Source organism: Lycium ferocissimum, chromosome 5 (genome assembly GCF_029784015.1).
Source record: "Lycium ferocissimum isolate CSIRO_LF1 chromosome 5, AGI_CSIRO_Lferr_CH_V1, whole genome shotgun sequence".
NCBI classification, from domain to species: domain Eukaryota; kingdom Viridiplantae; phylum Streptophyta; class Magnoliopsida; order Solanales; family Solanaceae; genus Lycium; species Lycium ferocissimum.
The window spans coordinates 6,930,659-6,952,961 of NC_081346.1; the positions used below are offsets into that span (position 1 = coordinate 6,930,659).

The 22,303-nt window shown below is 36.0% G+C and overlaps 2 protein-coding genes across 2 annotated transcripts; one reads left to right on the forward strand and one right to left on the reverse strand.

The window, feature by feature from the left end:
• The first annotated feature begins 260 nt into the window (after window positions 1-260).
• Window positions 261-18,578, forward strand: LOC132055693 (uncharacterized). Its single transcript, XM_059447641.1, has 21 exons — window positions 261-509; window positions 608-677; window positions 3,276-3,318; window positions 5,288-5,365; window positions 5,494-5,578; window positions 6,012-6,094; window positions 6,360-6,417; window positions 6,554-6,662; window positions 7,528-7,587; window positions 7,742-7,838; window positions 8,929-8,964; window positions 10,567-10,703; window positions 11,721-11,791; window positions 11,898-11,951; window positions 13,215-13,357; window positions 14,648-14,788; window positions 15,706-15,930; window positions 16,740-16,799; window positions 17,302-17,607; window positions 17,709-18,196; window positions 18,460-18,578. Exons 1-20 carry the CDS (start codon window positions 350-352, stop codon window positions 17,820-17,822), a joined length of 2,130 nt encoding a protein of 709 aa, XP_059303624.1. The 5' UTR covers window positions 261-349; the 3' UTR covers window positions 17,823-18,196; window positions 18,460-18,578.
• A 587-nt stretch (window positions 18,579-19,165) lies between these two features.
• Window positions 19,166-21,757, reverse strand: LOC132058150 (galactoside 2-alpha-L-fucosyltransferase-like). The gene is made up of 2 exons (XM_059450705.1): window positions 21,376-21,757; window positions 19,166-20,655 (listed from the first exon to the last, which is right to left on the reverse strand). The coding sequence occupies exons 1-2, from the start codon at window positions 21,608-21,610 to the stop codon at window positions 19,205-19,207; spliced, it is 1,686 nt and encodes a 561-aa protein (XP_059306688.1). The 5' UTR covers window positions 21,611-21,757; the 3' UTR covers window positions 19,166-19,204.
• Window positions 21,758-22,303: the final 546 nt, after the last annotated feature.

A 22,303-nucleotide genomic window follows, 5' to 3' on the forward strand; every position in this document is an offset into this window, starting at 1 on the left:
GACAATTCAAAAATCTTACATGACAAATTTATTACCATAAAACTCAAAAGATATTTTAGTACATTATACATATCTTTAATTTATAAACTGCATGATTCAAAAAATATCTCTCTATTTTTTAAACTCCACTGCATTAATAAAGCAACGGATAACATAATATGACATAATAATTTCTTAATGATTTATTCAAGAAAAACCTTGACCCGGACCCGGACCCGGACCCGATAAGAATAAAAACGCGAATCAAACCGACTACTTTGCCTACACACAGCGTAGAGTTTCCGGACAGTGTCTTAAATCAAACTCCCAAAAGGCATTCTCACATTGTCCTGAAAAGCAGTATTTGATCATGGCGACACCCTCTGTTAGGGTTCCGACAAAACCACCGGTCACTTATCCAGTGTTGTTGACTCTCAAGGCTTACTTTATCCCTTTTATACTTTTCTCTGCTTCGGTTTTTTATCAGTTAATCGTAATTCCTCGTGCATTCCCTCGTTCGCATTATGATTGTGAGTTCACACTCTGATTATTACATTATAAATCTTTTTTCCTAACTGTATGCCAAGTTTTCTTATTTCTTGAATTATATTGGTGTGACTGTTTGTAGCATTGGGTATCAGAGCACATAGTTCAATTGAGGATGTCAGTCAGGCATACGAAAAGCTATCTTCAAAGTGGTAATTCATTTTTCACTGGAATTCTGTTGTTACATATTGGGGTGGTTCTTGATTAGTTTTGTTATATACTTGTTGTTCCAACATTGCTTCCTCTATCCAAAGGCAAATCCAGGATTTCAACAGGATGGGTTCACCATTGCTTTTAAGATAAGATATAAAATTTTATAGAAAAAAAAAAAAGGACGGAAAAGTGGATTTGGTAGGATTTGATCCCGCAACCTTTAGGGATTAATCCCAGCACTCAACCAGTGCTCCCTCGTTTGACTATGTGTTACTTCAGTTTATATTAGATAATATGTTAAGAATTACATACATACCAAGTTTTGTCGGGTCACCATGCATTCACGCGACCCATTTTTTCTACATAAATTCGCCACAGCCTCTATCATTTGTGTGAAATTGCTTCTTTTTTTTTTTTTTTTGGGTTAATTGCACAAACATTATAGAGGATGGACTTTTAGACTCTAACGCCTGTAAGGTTTCAACTGGACATAAGCATTCCTTGACAGGATAGTTAACCAACCACCTGAAGAAACTTCTTACTAAGATAATTTTTGGATTGATCTTTTTCTCTATCGTTTTTCTTGTGTAGATATGCATTTATATAAAGCTTGTTAGCATAAAGTAATATGAATAGTATTTTCAATATTATTCTTTTGAGAAAATACATAAGTGTTACCCGCAAGGGTGGCTCAGTTGGTTGAGCATGGGACTTTCATAATGGAGGTCTCAGGTTCGAAACCCCCTGCTTACGACAGCAGGGGATCTGCCTTCTGGGTCGAGCTCGTCGCATGGGGCTTGCCTAGTGCGGGTTACCTCTCCTGTGTGGTTTGCGAGCTATTGCACAGGAGCTGGGTTTACCCTGTGCGCACCCGAAAGGTAGCGGCTGTGGGTTCCCATGTCATCAAAAAATAAAATAAAAAAATACGTAAGTGTTCTCGTGTGTAATTCTCTTTTATAAACTATTGTTTGAATTCACTCAACTGTTCTCTTGGGACATAAGGTTTTTCGTTAGCCTGCAAGACCTTTTTTTTTTTTTTTTTTTTTAACCCTTGTAGTGTAATGTTTCAACACTAGATTATTTTACTACTGTTTCATACTTATCACAACTTTTGGTTAAGTAACTAATAGCCTAATACATTGAGAATTCTCATTGACATGTAAGATGTATTTAAATTTTCAAAACTAGTTTCATAATAATACAGATAATATTGAATAACTTATTGACGTATAGTAGTACGGATAATTGAAAAAAACTTATCTCCTACTCTAATATTTAATTATATCCTGAAAGTAGAACATGGACATTTCCTGGTCGAGTTTTTTTCTGGATAATTGAGTGGTTAGTCCACCTCGTTAAGGGGTATTTGTGTCTCATTTAAACCTTCAGGGTGCCAGTGAGCTCGAAAACCATACCTTTAGGGTGTGTGGAGGTATCAATCATACTTTGTACGATATATTCATCATGTTGGTGTACTGCTTTTGTTGTCATGAAATTTATAGATTCTCAATCTTGTCTCAGTTTAGAGGTCTTGTTAGTCCCCTAAGACTACTTTGAAATTCGTCAGCGTGCCTTGTTAAATTAGCTGTTCTCTTTGGGTTTGCCTTTGTGTTATAGTTAAACTTGTTCGGGATGAGATGATGATAATTTTAATACCCAGTACAATATTCACTTTTGCTAGAATCTTATGGATGACACATCACCAATTTTCATTGTAATCCTTGTATCTTCTGCTAAATTTGCTTTTACTCCATATTATTGCATTTCTCACAATCAGAAACGTTGGCCTCTTTTGCTGCTGGTTTCACCATAATCTTTCAAAAATTTAACCCCTGCACCCTCTTACGCAGATAGTTCTTAGTTGCACTAATCGTTCTCTAACCCATTCTACTCATCCCCTGCTAGATGTCCCTATGTTCCCCAAGTTTATTCTGCTCAATTAAAAAGTCACTTAATCGATAAATCAGGACTCTACTATGCCACGTCTCAAAAATTTTAACTAATGGAAAGAGAAATAAGAGACACTCTATTGTGCTTATAAATTATCCCTTAAACTAAGCGAAGCAATATATTTCATATCTGATCCTTGGTTTAAAAGTTTAACTTGAGAATTCCCCTTCATTATCAAAAAAAAAAAAAAAAAAAAAAAAAAAAAGAAGAAGAAGAAATTGTAACTTGATGTGTGTTAGCTTTCCCACACCGGTGGTGGATGGAGTAATTGGTCTTCTTTTATGGTTGTGGACAATCCTCACCTCATAAGCTAGATTTTGAGATTGAGTTAGGCTCAAACTTCAATTTCCTTCTCAACATGTGCTTTCAGGCAATTTATTTCCATCTTTTTACCAATAAACTGAAAAGGTGCACAAATGGCATAGTATGTTTTTAATATCCCTTTGTTGGGATGAGGTGTGACTCATGAACATTATATGGATGCTTTCTATGACATATGTATGAGATGTGCTTAGAATTTATTGCGCTTTCACTTTTCCACTGCTGCACATCTTTGGTGTCAAATCCAGTATTTAGCACGAAGAAACATTGATTTGAATTTGTTTGTTGGATTTAATTTCCTGGAAATAAAAGTGTATTATTTACAGGAATTCAGGTGCTGAAGTTCCTTCTACTGTCGATTTTATCAAGGTTAGTTGTCAGCACTAATTTGACATTATTTTTCCCTACAGTGAATGACGCTTTGCAACTTCCTTGTCTTTAATTGAAAATTGAAAACTGAAGCATGATAAAACTAGTGTGTGGTTTTAAAAGGAAAAAGCTAGCCTATGTATGCCAAAAATGTCCTGTTTATCATGAATAATGTCCCTCATTTTTTCTTCTTATCTTGTGATAGCAACATAGAGGCAAAAGTATTATGAAAATTCATCCTGTTTCCCAAATCTGCAATTTCCATTGTCCTTGATCTTATCCAAGATTGTAAAGCAAGACCCTGTTCTTGTTGTAGTGATGGAGTTGATGAACACCCAATATCTTTGTTCACCTCAACAAGTACATGTTTACGGGTTGTTTTATCCTTAGGCAATGGTCTTCACTGCTCACACTTTGGTGCATTAGCTCTGCTCAATCTCTAATTTCCTTGGCCCCACCAACCTTCTGAACCTTGTCCTACATAAAATGAAGTTAGAGTGCATGTGGGAATATTTTCATTTTTTTTCTTTTCGGCTCCAGAATCTCCAATTCGCGGACATTTTGAAGTGGGCAACATGTAGCTTTTGCCCCTTTCAATCATGGGCTGTGTGTAATGATTTGATCTCAATACTATGAAGGATCAAGGTGTGCACTTCATGCACATCTTTATTCATTGTCCCACTAACTATTCATCACTCCAAGTTTGTGGTAGAAATACATTTTTTTAAGTTTGTGGATGGATTTAAAAAGAGAAGAGTTAATTTTGTCTGCTTCATATTAGTGATTTTGTTCAGTGTTTATCAGATAGTTGATCAACATTTAGCTAGCATGAGTTCCCCATTTTAAGTCTCTATTGTAGATTCTACCATAAAGGTTATACATTATGTGATGGGTGACTTCACGCGATGAGAACAAGTGGATGTAGGACAAGTGAGGGTACACTTACCCGTTTTGGTGGCAAAGGCAATCCTAGTTTAAGGCTAATTGGTGTTAAATTCTATGGCTTGAATGCATTAATAACTTTAGAAAACCAGGTTTAATGGGCAAGATATGTGAAGGAAGTGCAACAATCTAAGAAAGAAGCAGGTCGTATTGCATTTCATTTCTTTTCATGCTGTTGGATCTCCCTAGGCCGACATGATGTTCTTCCATATAGGGACTTTAACTAAAGGAGGAGCAGGGTTCAGGGTCTTTCTATTTCCTCTTTTCCCTTCAAATTTTATAAAGCTATCTTTCATCTGATGCTGATTGTAAAGATTTTCTGATTAGCATATTCATCTTGCTCTCTTGTGCTTTAATGACTGGCGTCAACACCTTGAATAAGGAAGAAGGAAAGAATTGAAAAATTACTTGATATAAACTTTCATCTTGGAACACTGAAACTATTTGTTTAACTTTTTAAAAAAAAATTCTTTGATAAGTTAGTTTTTAACAAACTTTAAATATTTGTTTCTTGATATTCTGTTAAATAATATTGGATATTTGAGTATTTCTAAATTTGGCTCATCACTTGCTAATTTACCATGCAGTAATACTGTATCTTCATGCTGACCTCCTCTCCCTAATCTGTTGACATTTTCTTTTGATTCTAGCACCGGGGTTTGTTTGCTTTCTTAAATATTATTTTCTTTTACTTGAAATGTTTTCTCATACCAGCCATCCAAATATTGCCAGATTCTAAGCAGTAGCTTCTTTCTCATTATGTTTGTTTTGTTATTGCTGGCTTATGCACACTTAATGCCCTTAACCATGGTATTGCATGCAATTAGATCTGCAAGACATGTCTTAGCATTTTTTCCTAGTGCCATGGTATGGCCTTTCCTCTGATTAGAGGTCTTGATATTTCTATTTTGGACAGCTGTGAACTGGTTGATTTTACTTTCCGGTTGCCTGGCTCTCCTGCACCCCTTAACATGACCAATTTGGCTCATGCTTCCCATATCATAATTGCTGCATAATTTTTTCACAGGCTCGATATGCTTTTGAGTTGCTGACCAATCAAATTTGGAAGAGAGATTATGACTTATTCAGTATTGATGAGCAATTCGTAAGTTTTCTGTTCTAGTTTGTACTGATAATTTTTAGTACCATAAATGGGAATCTGTAGATTCATTTCACATTTCCTATTGATGTGTTCTGTTTTATGTTTAATCTATTTTTTCTTTCGCTACTCAGGATGCTATTGAAAAGGCTAAAGAGCAGTACGTTGGGAGAAGTATTTCAGAAATCAGCTTACCACTCCTGGAGACAATTTCTTTTGGTTCGTAAACACCTCTTTAGCTAGACTTTGCTAGGCAAGCACTTGCCCAGTGCCATCCCCCACCCCACAGATATGTAAACCAGAGATCATATGATACTTCAACTGATATTAGTTTAGTTTAGATTTTTGGTGCCCCCATGTAGTTCCTGTTTGTATAGAGGATAGGGTGTCTTTAGGGGTGAATCATATTTTGTAGGGTTTCCCCTTTTTCGATATACCTCTTGTATATGGCCAAGTTGCCTTGTTATTTTTTATGGAAACTGAAAATTAAAAAAAAATAAAAAATAACAAGGCCATGGCTAATGAAATCTTTTACTTTTTCAAAAATAAAAATAAAAATAAAAATAATAATATTAGTTTAGTTTAGATTTTTTCTTTCTAGAGTCATTATCTATGTTTGTCTGATGCATATTTCACTATTTTTGTACCTTAGATCCTGAAGACCATGCTTTTGATGTCATCAACTCGGAGAATTTTCTATCCAAGATTGGAACTGACAAGGCATTGCTAATTCAGGTACAATATGTGTGTCAAACTGGTTTTCTTACTTTTGGGAATTCTTATGTAGCTACTAGTTTGTGCTTTCATTATTCACTCTCTGTACATGGAGAGCTCAATGTATACTATAGTATCAACCAGAATCTAGTCCCTCATTTATATATCTGTGTGTTATAGAGGGATAAATGCATCGTCGGATATATCGTTCAATAACATGCTATGAAACTCTTTTTTGCATGACGAACCTGTGTTACCTCAATATCTGACTGAAATTCTTCTCTAGATTTTTTCTCCGGGGAGTGCGAGATGTGCTCAATTTTCAAACAAGTGGAAGAGAATTGGTAAGCGTTTGAATATTTTTGCAAACATTTATTCCATCTATAATCTTGCTAAATGTTATTTGGTGTATTTTTCTTCTACCCTGCTAACTTTACTTGATGTATTTTCCCATTTATTTCTTCTACCTTGTGTCTTCAGTTACTTTGTTAGATGGGGTCGCAGATACTGGAGTTATTGATCTTGCTGATGTTCAACTTGCAACATATCTAGCTGAGAAGAGACCTGGTGGACTACCATATTTTAGACATGGAAAGTATTCTAATAAACAAATATAAATATTACTTTGTCATTCCTCGAAAATGTTCAACAGAACACAGGCTGTTAGATAGTATTCTGCTGAAATACAAGCTTGGAACACATGTCACGGAGTTCATATTTATGACTGATATTTTGTTCTTCTAGCGAACCATGTATAGAAGTTGGGATTCAATTGTTAGCATAATAGGGAAATCAATATTTTTTTTGGACTTATTGAGATAAGAATTAGATTGCTGTTTTGTGGTGTTCGGAATTTGACTGCAGCTCTTGACCAGTAATGGCAGCTGTTAGGTTCTGAATCATGTATAAATTCATTAGAGGGAAGATGTGATGGACTTGAAATACTATAGCTCGTTGAATTTAGAAAGAGTACATATGAGATTGCAATGCAAAAAGCCTTTGCACTAGTAAGAAGATCTGGAGACATTGAAACTGAATTGTCGGGGCAGTTGGTCTTATCATGAATCTCTTCCTAGATGATATATTGTGTAAATTATACATTTGTGCCCAGTGGGGCATGATTTATATTTTTGCAATAAGTGCAGTTAGTAGGAGAAGAATTTCAGATGCACTAATCTTCTCTTGCACTCAGCTCACTAAGTCTAATTTTCGGCCCCTAAGATGAAGGAATCGAGATTGACTTAAAATCAGATAAATTTTGATTATGTACATGTTCATATAGGACTTATCTTCTTTTACTTGCTTAGCTTACAATTTTTATAGGGTCATGTCATCCACCAAAATTCAATTGAACTTGCAGGAAGTTCATTATGCTTTGATGAATTAACTGACAGTGATGCATGAATTTCCCCATTTCTTCAACCCTTTTTAACTTGACTTATTGCCACGCTTACAGGAATTCCAGCATTTGTGGCGTTCCCCCCAGGTTGTAGAGGTTTAAGGTGCATGTCTAGGTGAGTTTCCTTTTCTCACCATTCTTCAGGTTATTCTCCTGTCATACAGTCATGTTTGCTTGATTAAAGTTCAAAAGTAGAGCGTGGACTTACTTTGCCTTCAATACAATTTCTTGCTTTGTGTTTTGCTAATGATACTTCATAATCTGGTTAGGTATGAAGGAGAACTTTCCATTGATTCAGTTACCGATTGGGTTGCAACATCCATTCTAAGTTTGCCTCGTATTCGGTACTACTCGAAGGAGTCAATGGTAACATATGTGATTTAGCTTTCATCTTATGCTTTATTCTGCTGTCATTGCACAAATTAGACTGATGGGTAGGTTGGTGTGTGTGAGAAAACTGAAAATAGCAGTTTCATGGGATTTTGGGAACAAAAACTTAGCTAGCTGTTTTTTTAGGATTTGAGAAGTGTTTCTTAGTATTGGAAAAACAATTTGTGTTTGACCAAATTTTCAAGGAAATGGTTTCAGCGAGAAAAGACAGGTAAAGATTTACTTGATAATTCTTACGATAAATGGCTTTAAATATTTATTGTGGAAGAATGTAATTAAAATTCTCAATTTTATTTAACTAAATGTAAAAAATAACATAAAAAGTATATATCAAAATTTTATTCAAAATTTTATTCAAAATTTTATCTATCGATATAGTTATATCAAAGTAATAATTGGAATATTATATAAGTACTTAATATTCATATGATTGGTAAATGTATACATCTTATATTGTTATTATTATACTGAGATACAGTATACATCTTATATTGTTATTATTATAACTGGGATACAGATAGCCAAATTAAGAGGGACAGTTTGACAAATGTTAATATTTGGTAAGGGTACTCTTGTCCTGAAAATTTAATTTTCTATTTTGCTTGTGCTTCCAAGGAGAAGTTACAAATTTATTTTCCAGTTCAAAGTGGGGAAGGTAGTTTATGCTACTACTTAGGATACTTTGTTTTTTTTTTACTTCAAAAAAATTTGGCCAAACTCCTTAATTCTCCAAAACAATTACTTTTTTTTTTTTTTCCAAAAAAGGATTCCTTGGCTCCCAAAAGCTTGGCCTAACAGGCTAACAGACAAATGTGTTTCTTGTTGTAAATCGCGAGTTTTTCCGCATTCACATCTTTTATATATGGTAAACTCCTAGACTGATCAACATACATGCAAATTTTCTACTTAACTTGTTGAAAGATAGACAAGTTTTGCGTTCAATAAAGTATTCTTTAATATTTGACTAGCTTTTCTCCATCAAAAAAATATTTGACTAGCTTTTCTTCATCAAAAAATATTTGACTAGCTTTATATATTCTGATTCACCCCTTCTTCTTAATTTCAGGTTCAAGATTTTCTGCTGAAAAGCAAACCTCACAAGGTATAACTTCTGATAGCCTACCCAACTACTGCAGTTGTGTAAAAAAAAAAAAATAAAAAAAAAAAATGAAGTGATGAAAAATGGCCAGTTGCTGCAACTTATGATTGATTAGCTCGATTAATGTGCACGCTAAAGTATCCTTTTCGAGTTACCCTTATTTTTACCAGTTCAACCACATCTATACCGATCATCTTTTAAGAGGTCATCACAATGCAATTATCGAAGGTTACAATCACATACTCCTCTATCTGTGTAAAACCATTTTGAAGAGCATCCTGTCTTTAATTATCTTCTAATTATGATATGTTACTGGCTTTCGTTTGAGCAAAACATTGGGATGATGCTCAAACATCCTCTTTAAACGGTGACCAATAAGTTCTGTAAAGTATTGCCATAATGCAATTACCTTCACTAAGCCGTTTCTTCTTTTAGAAATGATCATTGTCCAAAAATCTAGATCCCAAGCAACATTTTTTAACATGTCCTTTTAGTGTTCAAAATAAAGCTAAAATAAGTACCAGCCTTCTGTTAAAAAAAATACTGTCCTTCTGAAACAAAGAATATGCTTTACCACTAGGTCCACTACTCAGTTGATATAAATCCTCAAAAACTATTGGTCGAAGTCAAAATACTTTGTAAGATTTCGACAAAATGGGACTTGAAGCGAAAAGCGAGAAGTCAAGCGATCGCTTCTTTGAAGAGAGGTGCACAATTCACGATTTTAAAAAAGTGCCACACATATATGAATTTAGTACTATATCGATCAAATAGAAGTTAGAATAACTAATTTCAGTATCTAATATACAATAATACCATGTTAACCACTTAACCCAACTCTTCAAAATTGAGATTCAAAAGAACCGTGTTAACCACTTAATAATACCATGTTAATACCATGTTGACCACTTAACCCAACTCTTCTTGTTAGGAACTTAGGATCTCTTCATGTCAGGAACTTAGGATCTCTTCATGTCATTGTTTGAAGGACACACTTCTATGAAGCGCTGACTACATCCATCAAATTAAAGCTAAATAAATCCCATCTCCCTGAAAGGAAGAATATGCTTTACCACTAGGTCCACTACTCGTTGATATAAATCCTTGACAACTATTGACCAGAGTCAAAATACTTGCTAAGATTTCGATAAAATTGAACATTGTAGGCTTTGGAGTTTAAAATCCGGACTGTAAGACAAACTAAATCATCACCTGAAATAGAAGAAAGTTTATACCATTCTTAAAAGATTTGGGCGAACTTTGTTGAACATTCAACATTGGAGAAGATTGTGGGAAGAAAGTTCCTTTCCTAGAAACTGAGGGCATGCTATACCGTGCAACTTCTTTTTAGCTGAGTAGTCTTATTCTTTGATTTGTTCAAAGTCTCTGTCACAGGTTTTAGTAGTTTGTATTGGATTGGCTGCATACACACCTTAAATGCCATATAGCTTGACTAATTTGATTCTACACAAGAATAAACCCAGCGTGAATGAAGATATTTTTCAATTTTCACCGTCATGTTTAGTACCCTGGTGCCGCCATGTGTACTATTTTTCGGTCGCTTGTGTAGAATTTGACAGGTTTCTTATTTTTCTCAATGATAAGGTCAAGGTCATTTTCTTCTCTCAAACTGGAGAACGGGCAACTCCATTTATACGTCAGGCTGCTAAGAATTATTCAGCCTATGCTACATTTGCATTTGTCCTGTGGCAGGAAGGAGAATCTTCATTGTGGTGGAATATGTAATGTACACTAGTTTTGCTGTTTCTTTTTCCAACTATGTAGTGTATTTTTCCTTTCCATCTCATGCTACTTTGTCAATCTTTTTTGTTTTGGCGGGAGAGGGGTGTTGAACGGGTTCTTGATTTCCTTTTCTTTTTTCTCCTCGAATATTCTCCCTCGCCCTTCCTTATCATCTCTCCTAGCTTCGTTGGTTTCCATTATCTTTTGATTTTTCCTCATTGAGTGAATGTTGAACAGCTTGGAAGTTGATTTTGTGTGGTGAACAGCTGAAGGTTACGTAGATATAAATAATAACAGTAAAATAAAAAGATTTTGGACCTCAAGGAAACTTTTATGACTAACTAGAAAGCGTCAAACAACTGTTACAGATAACGACTTTCGTTGTGGAGAGCCAAGTATCTCCACAGGATCTGAAGCCTGAAAATCTTGTCATTTATAGTTGGCTGAAGTGGTTAAAACACCCCTAAACTTGGCACAAATTGTTACTTTAGTCCCCAAACTATGGCTAGTCTTAAAAGTACCCCTAAGCTTGTACTTTGCTATCTGTCTACATGAAATAACAGAAATAACCTACTAAAGTGTAGCAACAGTTTGGAGCATTGATTACTATGGATAGGCGTGGTTAAATAGTATCTTGAGGTGCTCTCTTTTGGTAAGTTACCTTGGTACTTCATACGTGATGTATTTAGCTAATAACAGAGGAAGGCATTATGTTGATTGGATCAGCCAATATGGAGGATCCTAGAAAAGTCTATTGAACACTAATGTGGAACTTTCACGACGTGATTTTAGTCAGCTAATACATGTTCTCCAATTAATATTATTGTCTTGTATGATTGGTTCCTCTTCCACGTCTAATAAAACAGGAAAAAAGAGAATGATAAAGCAAATACAAAGTTCTTTGATGTGAAATGCACAACTTTTACTTAGTTATTCTTCTATACTTTCATGCTCCGCTTCCTTGATAATTTTCACTTAAAGATTTTGGAAGATGACCTATTGTCCTATCTATACAGGTTAGGGGTCGAATCTGCTCCTGCCATTGTATTTCTAAAAGAAACAGGTGTCAAACCTGTTGTTCATCATGGTAAGTTCATTATCCTCCTTATTTGTTGTCATATTGTCATAACTTCTGGTGCCTGTGATTAGTGATGTGCCTAAGATAGCAATCTGAAAAATATATGTGGTTGTAGGCTATGTCAACAGTTCATTGTTTGTGGATATTATGGAGATGAATAAACATCAAGGTACTCATCTTTTCCACCTTTTACCAATGGATTTGGCTATTTCATCAGTTTCATAAAATAGTGTACTACATAAGTGAATTGAGTAAGTATTTTTTCATACACTGCTTTATCTGATATGGTTTATGCTGGCTAATCAATTGGAGATTTTAGTATATACATTCCAGTCAGCAGCAGTTTTTTTTTTTTTTTTTTTGATAAGTAGTCAGCAGAGTTTATTTTATTCATGTTACTGTAGTGTTTAGCAATCATTATGTAAACTTGGCCCTCATTTTAGATTGACTTAGCAAATTTTCCTTTGGAGTTATCCTGTTTCTTCTTGTTGTATGTTGTTGTTGGTGTTTCCAGGATCAATAGAGGAGAATACCTAGTTCAAACTTTTCATCACCACTTTGACAATATGTACAAGGTGTTTTTTGCTCATTAATTTCAAGTATATTTCCTCCAAGTGATAGCCACTTTACCAAGATTTGTTTTTGTTGATTGATGCCTAATTGAACAAATTATCATGCTGGCAGTAGTTGAGTGAACACAAAAGACAACATAGAAATTGAAGTCTTAAAAACTTTGTTATATCCTGCTTTGTGCCTTTGCCTATGCTTATTTAGAGTGTCATGAATTGGCTCTAGAGGGATAGTTAGTGCTGTGTACCCAGATGAACAAGGAATTATATTTTATTACTAGTTAATTGAGGTGTAGTTTTTCATGTGACCACTGTAGCTACCCTAGTTAATTTCGTACGCATATTTGTGACAACTTTTTTTTTTTTGACGGAAAGGTAGAAGCATAGCTGTGGCAATTTAACTGCTTCAAAGTTCTTGCCATGTTCTGCATAAACTGGTCTAGGCATTTTCATGACAATTATGTTTTAGTACATTGATCGTTAAACTAATTCAACATCTATGCCTGAGTTGAAGCCTACCTACATCCAAATTGGTATAGGCATTCATAGCACTATGAAGTATGAATGCACAACTGTGCATCTTCAGGTTGGCTTATTTTCAGTTGACAACATGCGGAAAGATGAGATCCAAAATTTGTGTTGTGATCATAATTCAAGGGTGGTTATATTTGTGTTTATATGTCTTGAGTTCTCCAATTTAGATGGAGAAAAAATTAAGATGCTGGGTTATTGTGCTGCAGATTGTGGTATTGAAATATGGCAAAAGGCTTCAAGAACTGCGCCTCTTGTAGTATGTGTCTTACAATCTTTTCTGAAATAGTATTAATATGGATTTTGCTGGTCTTTGTTTCATACTTCTTCAGTGCTTCCACAATTGAGGACTGTAACTTCGACAGAATTGGGTTGTGATTCGCGGGGCTTTTCACGTGCTGGAAAGGATACCAAGATATGGTATTGTGTTGTTTTAGTCGGGAGGTATAGCCAGGAGCTCAATGAAATGCGTGAAGTAAGCTCTTTTTCATCGTCCATTTTTCTTAATGAATGCTCTAGACTGTAATTTGGCTTATCCATCTCAGTTTTAGTTGATTTATCTTTCCATCTGGTTTTAGAAAGTCTGAACGGAGATTAACGGCTGATGTAGTGTGATAATTGTGATAGAGAAAGAGGGGGAGAAACTGTGTGTGTGTGTGTGTGAGAGAGAGAGAGAGAGATTTTGGAGCTAGTAATTGTAGAGAATCTGATAAAGCCCCTCTCTATTCAGCAGTTTTTGCCAGTGGAGTCATATACCTATGAATTGGCCCACAGGTTGCCCCAGTAGGGCCCGACCGAAGACCCAAGCCTACATGAATGACACGAACCATTAAAGTCCTATTCAGCATATGTCCTTTTATGCTATCAATATCTGGACTGCCTGGACCAGACGAAATCTGTGTTGGGTTGCTAGGGATCACCACCTGATAATACGTAGAAGATGTGCATTCCAACAATTAGCACTGACTTTACATTTTTATGTAAGAACTTTGAGATGAAAGATTAATTAGAATTGAAACACTTTAATAAGATGCCAAGACCTACAATAATCTGTTGATAGTGATGTCTACTTGTCTGCAACAATATACCCAGTACATTCCCACAAGTGGGGTCTGCTGAGGGCGGGGTGTAGCGGACCTTACCCCTACCTTTGTGGGGCAGATAGGCTGTTTCCGGTAGACCCTCGGCTTAAGAAAATCCTTTTTCAGAAAATGGTTGAAAGAAATGCAAGAGTAAAAGCTATGATGAAATATTGAAGAAAGGAAAGTACCGACAGTACAAATATTAAAGATAACCAAAAGAAACAACAACAATAGTAAAATCGGAGCATAAGATAATGCTAGTATAACTAATAATGGTAAGGAAACAGATAAGATGCTCCAGAATAGAGCCCTGCTCTACCACTGTGAAGAGAGAAAATGCTCTACTACCTACTAACCGTCTACCCTAATACTCGACCTCCATCCTCTCCTAACTGATAGATGTCTACTTGTCTGCATCTGCATATTATATGTGCCTCTCTGCTTAGTTTTGTCCTAATATATAAAAGCTAAAGATTTCTTCCTTGGGATGCATTTTTCTGGTAAACTGCTTCAACCCTAAAATGCCGGAAGAGACTTGCCCTCGGGCCTGAAGGACTTCTCATTATCACCAGAGATTCATATTGACTTCAAATTTTGTTTCACATTAAGCGACATGCATAAAATGTTAGATGCTTTGAATGTCTGTTACATTAGCTGATGGTGTAAATTACCTACCACATAAGACCATGCGCAGGGTTCAAGAAACTCTTTCAATTGATGAAGAATTGACTGCAGTGGATCAAGATTCGTTGTCTGTGCCAGCTCGGCTTGCACTAAAACAGAAACGACTGACATTTACCTGGCTTGATGGGGAAGCACAGAAAGTGAGCACCTCTCTTCAAATTTTTGCATTGCTTTGGTTAAATAGTGCTGTGATTGCATTTTCTGTAGCATCAGTAGTTTTAATTTTAGCACAATAATTAGCATCCATTTTTTATATCTGTATAATAGATTCATACCCATCTTGTGTTGAACATGACCGGTAGGAGGTCTTTTGACAGACTGATGGAGTCCATAACAAACTACAGAAAAGCATGAATCTAGACTAGAGTGAAAATCGAATTCCTAGAACCTCTCATCTTAGATTAGATACTCAACTAGCCATCTTTAAATTACTTGTTTCGTGCTGATTTAACCTCCCATCTTAGATTCTTATAGCTTTTCCTGAAAAATTTCAGCTCTAGGACACTTCTGTGGATTTACAAATTCTTAAATTTTGGAGAAGGTGCATTAACTGATTGCTTTGATAGTTTCATTTTATTTAGCTATTAGAGCATATCGGATATAAAGGATTCATATTACCCGGCCCCAACTAATTTGGGGCTGAGGCTTAGTTGATTGATTAGTTGGTAGGCTCTAAATTTCCAGATGGTTTTGGATCCAAACCTTCTTAAAGCTTGAAGACTCGTTCATCAGCTACAACAGCATACCCAGTGTGATCCCACAAGTGGGGTCTGGAAAGCTTGCAGACTTCGTTATGCTTTGAAAAACTTTTTTTTCCTTTATGTAGTTGAGAGATGCTCCCTGAACTTGAATTTGATTCATATAACTATCTTTCTTTCCCTTGTCTGCTTTTATTCTTCTAAATCTAGGCTTTTATTTATATTATTTAAGCATGTAAGACTTGATTGACTATTATGTTACTGTGGTACCCATGAGGTTCATTGTGTTGGTTGACTCTTCTTTGATCAAAATTATGATTTTTTGTCACGTTGAAGCTAACAGCTTCTCCTTTTTGCAGAGTTACTGTTTCTTCTACATTAATTCAGAAAATAGTTATGAGACCTGTGGGCCGAGGAGGGATATAACAGACATAGCACAATTGTTTATTGTACGCTATGACAGGAATGGTACAGAGGACGTTGGAAAGCAGCCAACTAACAAATTCTCAGCATTGTACAATGTTGAAACTGATCCTGCATCTCAGCTTGTGGCAAAATACAATGGTTCTAATAAAATTGAAGAGGTCAGTAGGCTGACAGATCCCCTGAAATTCTATAGCCAGTCACATGATGGATCTATTTTTCACGTTCTCTTGTGATTTTCTCTTGTGATTGAGTATAAACTCACTAGTTTATCTATGTTACTTGACAGCAACACCAAAGTATGTATATAAAACATCTTTTGCTCCGTCGAGCAATTCATTTTTCTATTGTATACAGCCTCTATATTGGACGATATCAAAGTTGCTCCTTCCACGGTTCTCTTTGCTTCACACTGTGACGAGCAGTCCTTCCAAAATTGCTTCTAGTTGAACATTTATCTCTCGATTTTGCCTTCCTAAACTATTTACTTTTTCCAATGGTTTTCTTTCTATGAACCAAAAATACCTGTTTATGTAGAAGATACATATAGGAGACAAGTTAATTTTGGAGGTTGGCGCTTAGGGCTGTTTCCTTTCCCTCATTGATGATAATTGATCACATATTTGCATGATACCAGTCTTGGAAGTTATGCAAAGTCCTTCATTAAGAGAGAAAAAAGGACATATGTTGTGAAGTTGGAAAAACTTATGAACACTTATAGTCAATGCCTCCTTCTTTTAGAACATGTAAGTATTATGCTTGATTAGCAAATAAAGCTTGGCTCTCTAAACGTTTTCCCTGTCTGATATTTGACTGAAGTATCAGCATATATGGGAACAACCTAGATAGGAAAATATATAATCTATCCTGAGATTTTTTGGACTCTCCAATCTTGCATTGAGCCTGCTTCTTGTATGAGAATGTTCATGATGATTATATCTAGATATCTAATGTTATATTGGAATGACAGATTGTACAATGGATTTCTGAGATAATCAAAGATGGCGACTCAAATAATCTTCCTTCTTTTGTAAGTTAATTTCCAAAATCTTTCTGTTTAGACTTGTTTGCACCAACTGATTCCAAAAAGATCTTTTATTTTTTGGGTTAAATGGTGGTTTGGGTTTGAAAATGGATCTTATAAATGACACCCCTCCTTCAAGATTGTAAGCTTTATTCATGACAGCAGCTGCCAGTTGGTTGTAGGTAGTACACCAGAACTTGTGCATGCACAAGATTATTTACCCCTGGCTAATAAATCTCTATGGTAATTGATCTATCGTCTCTCATTTGAGTGGAATTTATGGATGCTAGTCTGGAAGGTACTTAATCAATGTACGTGGGAGGAGTGATAGGAGTAATCTCCTTTTAATCAACGTGGGAGGAATAATAGATCTCAATGTCATGAGATAATGATTTCTCATGTTATTCATATGTTGATTTTTGCAAGGATGTAAAATGGTGGAAACCCATCTTTACCCTTTTTTAGTTTCCTTTTCTATTTCTGCATCATTATAGACATTTCGTTGCAGAGAACAAGAACTCCTGAATTGGTCCCGGAGGATGCAGATTCCAGTTGGTCATCTTGGTCTGAAGGAACTGTTAGCCCTAGTAGAGGATTGAATCACAGGATCAAAAGTTTCCTAAACAAAGTTCATGATTACAGCGGTGATCCAAGGGTTGGACCTTTCTTGCTCCTGGCAGCATTGATCTCATTCGGTAGTGTTTGGTTTAAGAGAAGTCAGGTAGTTCAGTCAAGCGAGCCTGATCATTCAAGCCAGAGACCCAATAACCAGCAGACCAGAGAACCTGATCAGTCAAATCAACCAAATGCGAAGGTAGTTATAGGCACTTTCAGTTTGTTCCTCAATTGATCTTTATTTCGGCCTCTTTGGAAATTACGTAACATGGATCTTTTCCACCTTATATCTCTTTGCAGAAAGCAACCATACGAAAGCGACGCCCAAGAAATGATCTTGTTCCACCTTCTATGACCGATGTGGAACCGAAAGATGCTCAGCAAGTGGAATTTTCAGATTCTGATACAGGCTAGTTGGATTCAAAAGATTGCAGGCTGTTTTATTAACACAGAGTAGAAGCTGAAATTGGTAGCAAGCAGGCAGATGACTTAACAACAACCTCCTTTACATAACTGGTTGTCTTGCAGGCATCGGGTACCATCTACATTGAGCTCGATAATGTTTCTTGACGTGTAAACATATTTTCTCAGTAGGTTAGCTTTAATTTATGTAGAGACCAAGACAATATGTCACGATTCTGATTGGAAAATTACTACAGTAATATATATCACGATTCTGATTGGAAGAAAATCTCAATAAATATTGAAGAGCTTCCATTTTATAACAGGAAGTGTGTAGTCGTTGTTTGTGATACGGTAAAGAGGGTACTGATAATTAACCCTCAGGGGTTGGCCTGGTGGCAATTGACTTGAGCCTTGGGGTGCTCCCTTTCAAGGTCTCAAGTTCGAAACCCGCTGGGTGCAAACAATTTCGAGGGCCATCGGACCGGGAAACCCTGAATTAACCGTGGTGCACTTGCGGGAAACTCCTTGCCGAGGGCCTGTGCACCCCCGGGATTAGTCGGGGCTCAAAGAGACTCGGACACCCGGTGCTTAATCAAAAAAAATAAAGAGGGTACTGATAACTTTATTATTTCGATCCCATTGATAGATGGTCCTTCTGTTAGAAGCACAAATTAGAAACTTACTTGGATTTCCAATTTTCCATAGCTCGAATGGATGACCGCTTCTGTGATGTTGAGCTCATCTATTTAATTTCAATTGGTTGTCCATTTCTGGCAAATTTAGTTCACACGCTGTTCAGTTTTCTGAATTTTGGTTCTGGGAGCCAAGTCCTGTTAACACCGATGGATTTTACACGCGCACATACATATGTAGTTATGGGGTGGTGAAAGTCTTATTTTCCACCAAGGAGACTCATCCATGTTGATTGTTCTCTTGGTTCCTACGGTTATTGGGTAATAATACTAGGAGAATCGCTTGTAAGTTTTTGCTAATCAGTAAGCTAATCTGAAGTACATTGCAAAATATGAAATATTATTTCAGAAGCAGCATTTCGTTTGGTTTACTATTTATATCTTCCTTGAGGTCATACGAAAGCTGTGTGTCAAGCATAGCCATGGTTGAATTAGTGTATTGAGTTCTGCAGGCCTGGATGTCATGTCACTTTAGTCAAAATGAGTAAAAGGGTCTAAAGAAATAGCAACACCATAAGATTAGAGTAACTGTAAAAAATGATTTTGTCTCTTTTCCGTTCTAAGTTGCATCATTGCTTTTCATCAAAAGAATCATAACAATGAAATAATCTTGAAAAAAGTTACAATTATTACTACTGCAAGACCTGTTTTTCCCCTTATTCTAATGTGTTATTAACCTCAATAGTTATAATTGCATGGTTACAATTCACCATTCCGATCAAATAACTTAAAACCCCAGCTATTATCCTCACAATGTTTCACATGAGGAACAATGTTAACTGCGTTATAACTTCTTGTTTTTTTCTTGCAATCGTAGTACGGAGGAGAATGATAACATGGCTCCAACGACATAGCTCGAAAACAAGGCGGATTATGGACTGTCCCATTCTCAAACTTATACAAAATCCATGGCTTCAAACCTCCAAGGCCCTGAGCCACATATCCAAAAGTAGACCATGCACTTGTAACCAACTTATCAGTTAAACTCAGCAAATACATTTCTGCCCATGCCTTTCTGTCATGCATCAGCTTCTCAGTTTGTTGACGCTCTTCATGACTTGGCTGAAAAACACTAACAATTTCTCCTGTCACAGTAGGATTCTCCCAATATATGTTCCTAATCTCCTCAAAATATCGTGAATTTAGCGATGTCACCAATACACTTGTAGTCTTCGTCTTGCCAGACGAATTGACTATAGGCTCATTCAGGTTAACCGGTGGCAATAGATTCTCCTTTGTTGTACAAGCTAAGATTTGATCCAACACAAATTTTAAATAACCTACACCAAAATCAAAAACTCTAATTTGAATGCCTATTTTTTCATCTGCTTGGGCTAAGTAAGCTTGATAGTACCTAGTAATAAGTCCCCATACAGAATTTGTGGGATGAAAAAGGTACTTGCCCAAAAATTGGAAAACAGTTTCTTTCTCTGGAAAAAGATTGTTTAGCTCTTTCTCAAAAGATGGGATCAAGAAAAGAGCCGGCACATAATAGGTATTTGACTTCACAAATAGCCAAGGGACTTTTTGGAGAAAAGTTTGGTCAGTGTCACAGAAAAATAATTTATCTTGCTCATCAAAGTCATGATTTAAATGAAGGTAGAGGAATGAAGGTATTCTTGAATTTCCTATGACATTATTTCTCACCATATAACCATAAGAATGTTGAGACTTCTGATTAAAACTACTAAACTTATCAATAATTGGAAAATCTGGAGGAAGTAACCAAGAAACTTCAGGAAAAGGTTCACAGAACAGGTCAGGTAAGTTAACTCTGGGATCAACAAGAAGGACTCTATTTGTGAGAAGAGCATAAAGGAAAGCAGAAGTTAAGGTTAGTATCCTGTTCCCTAAACCACTAAACGATATCCAAACTACATAATTACAAACTGAAGATGCACTACTGTATTCACCGGACTTTATAAGGTCGACTGTTCTGTTATATAATTCTGTATAAGGTCCGCATTGCTTGTGAAGAGCTTCGTATCTTCTTAACGCTGAGATAAGATAAGAGGACGGCTTATGCTGCAGACGTTTGTTGTATAAGAGTGATTCATACCTACTCCGACAAGATGTTTCATCAAAACCAGAAGGAAGAAGGCCACCTAGTAGTTTGTCTTTTGGTACTGTCAGAATATTCTCATCAGAAACTGGGGCTGGAAGAAAGAAAAAGAAAAGAATAAGATTACTGGCCAAGCATTCACACATCATATGCTGATTTGCACCTATATATTAGTACTACAAGCATTTTTCCAAAAGCTAGATCACAATAAGGAAATATTGCAAGCACATGTAAGTAGATACTCTATGACTTGAAACAATTTTTGAGCCACCTTTGACTGTATGCTAGAATCTTCCCTTTATGTCAAGGGGATTCAACAAGTTATATATGGAACAGATTGTTTTTGCCCTATTAGCAAAATATACTTTTCCAACAAAGGGATCAATTGGACCACCTTGAGTTCGCCTAACTCCGCCCCAAAATATTACACAATGAGTAATTGGTGAAATCCAGTATAACAACAAGGGAATTGCCCGGCATGTGAAAATTTAAATGCCAAGAAATGGAAACTTCTGCGACTAAACTTGCTCCTTTTGTTAGCTTTATTCATTATGATCTGATTTCAGAAAACATGGGTCTAGTAACTTACCTAACACTTCTGGAGTACATATCACATTTAGTGCAGACTTGCTACCAGTATCAAACCTATATACTATGTACATAGGAGTACATAATGAATGGCATGCCGGGGTAGTTTCTATACCTATTGTTCTAGTTTCAGCAAACTTGAGTTGCAGAAAAGGAAGAAATTCTAATATAAAAGTGAAAGGAAAAACAAAAATGCGAAAATAAAGCGGAAATGCAGCACCTTTTGAAGGTTTAATATCAAAAAATCTTGCTTCACCAAAAGTCCACAAGCAATCAGAAGGCAAGTCCCCGAAAATGAAGGCAATGGAGAAAATAACAGTAAGAACCATCAAGAGAACAACTATAAAACCCCTGAGTGTCATTGGATCCAGACCCCATTTCAACTCTTGATCCTTTGAAACAGCTCGATAGGAAGAAACTTGTTCATCATTGGATATTTTCTTGAATCTCTTCATAGTTTCTCCAATATTCGTGGGGTCGTCAAATAGAACTGAAAGTCCAGTAGCAAATACAGAATGATGAATTTGGCATGCACTAAAAACGTGTTGTGAAATTTGAATGGAAATTAAGTATTGGTCGCAGCCCCTGCAAAAGAGGTTACAGCAAATTCAAAGGTTGATGGATACATCATGTACCAATTAACTGTATTTACTAGTGATGATTGCTTTCCTTTTTCTGCAAAGTGCAGATCATCTTGCCTCTATTCTTGTTTCCGTTTTTGCTACAAATGGCTTCCTAGTTCCAAGGTTGTTCATTTTGGCTATTAATTATTTGTTGCTGCTTTTGATCATCCATAGAATGTGGGTCAAATTTGGACAGACATGACAGATGTGGCGCTCGAGTTTGAGCTTTTGTACAATTCAATGTCATTACTATTTCAGATGCTATAAGGGGATACTTATAGTGATCAAGAAAATAACATTTATATCCATCATTTACGTCACGGAGTAATTCGAGATAGAGCAACTTTAATAAGTTTGGATAGTGCGGATAGTCGTAAAACATTTTGAAATATGTCAATATTACATCAGTGATATTTGTCCTTCTTTTTACTTATAAAGAAGTTTCATCTCACTTCATCCAGCATTATTTGGAGGGCATCACGCATCTCTCTGGAGGACAATGCATTTTGGAGAATGGCCAATGGG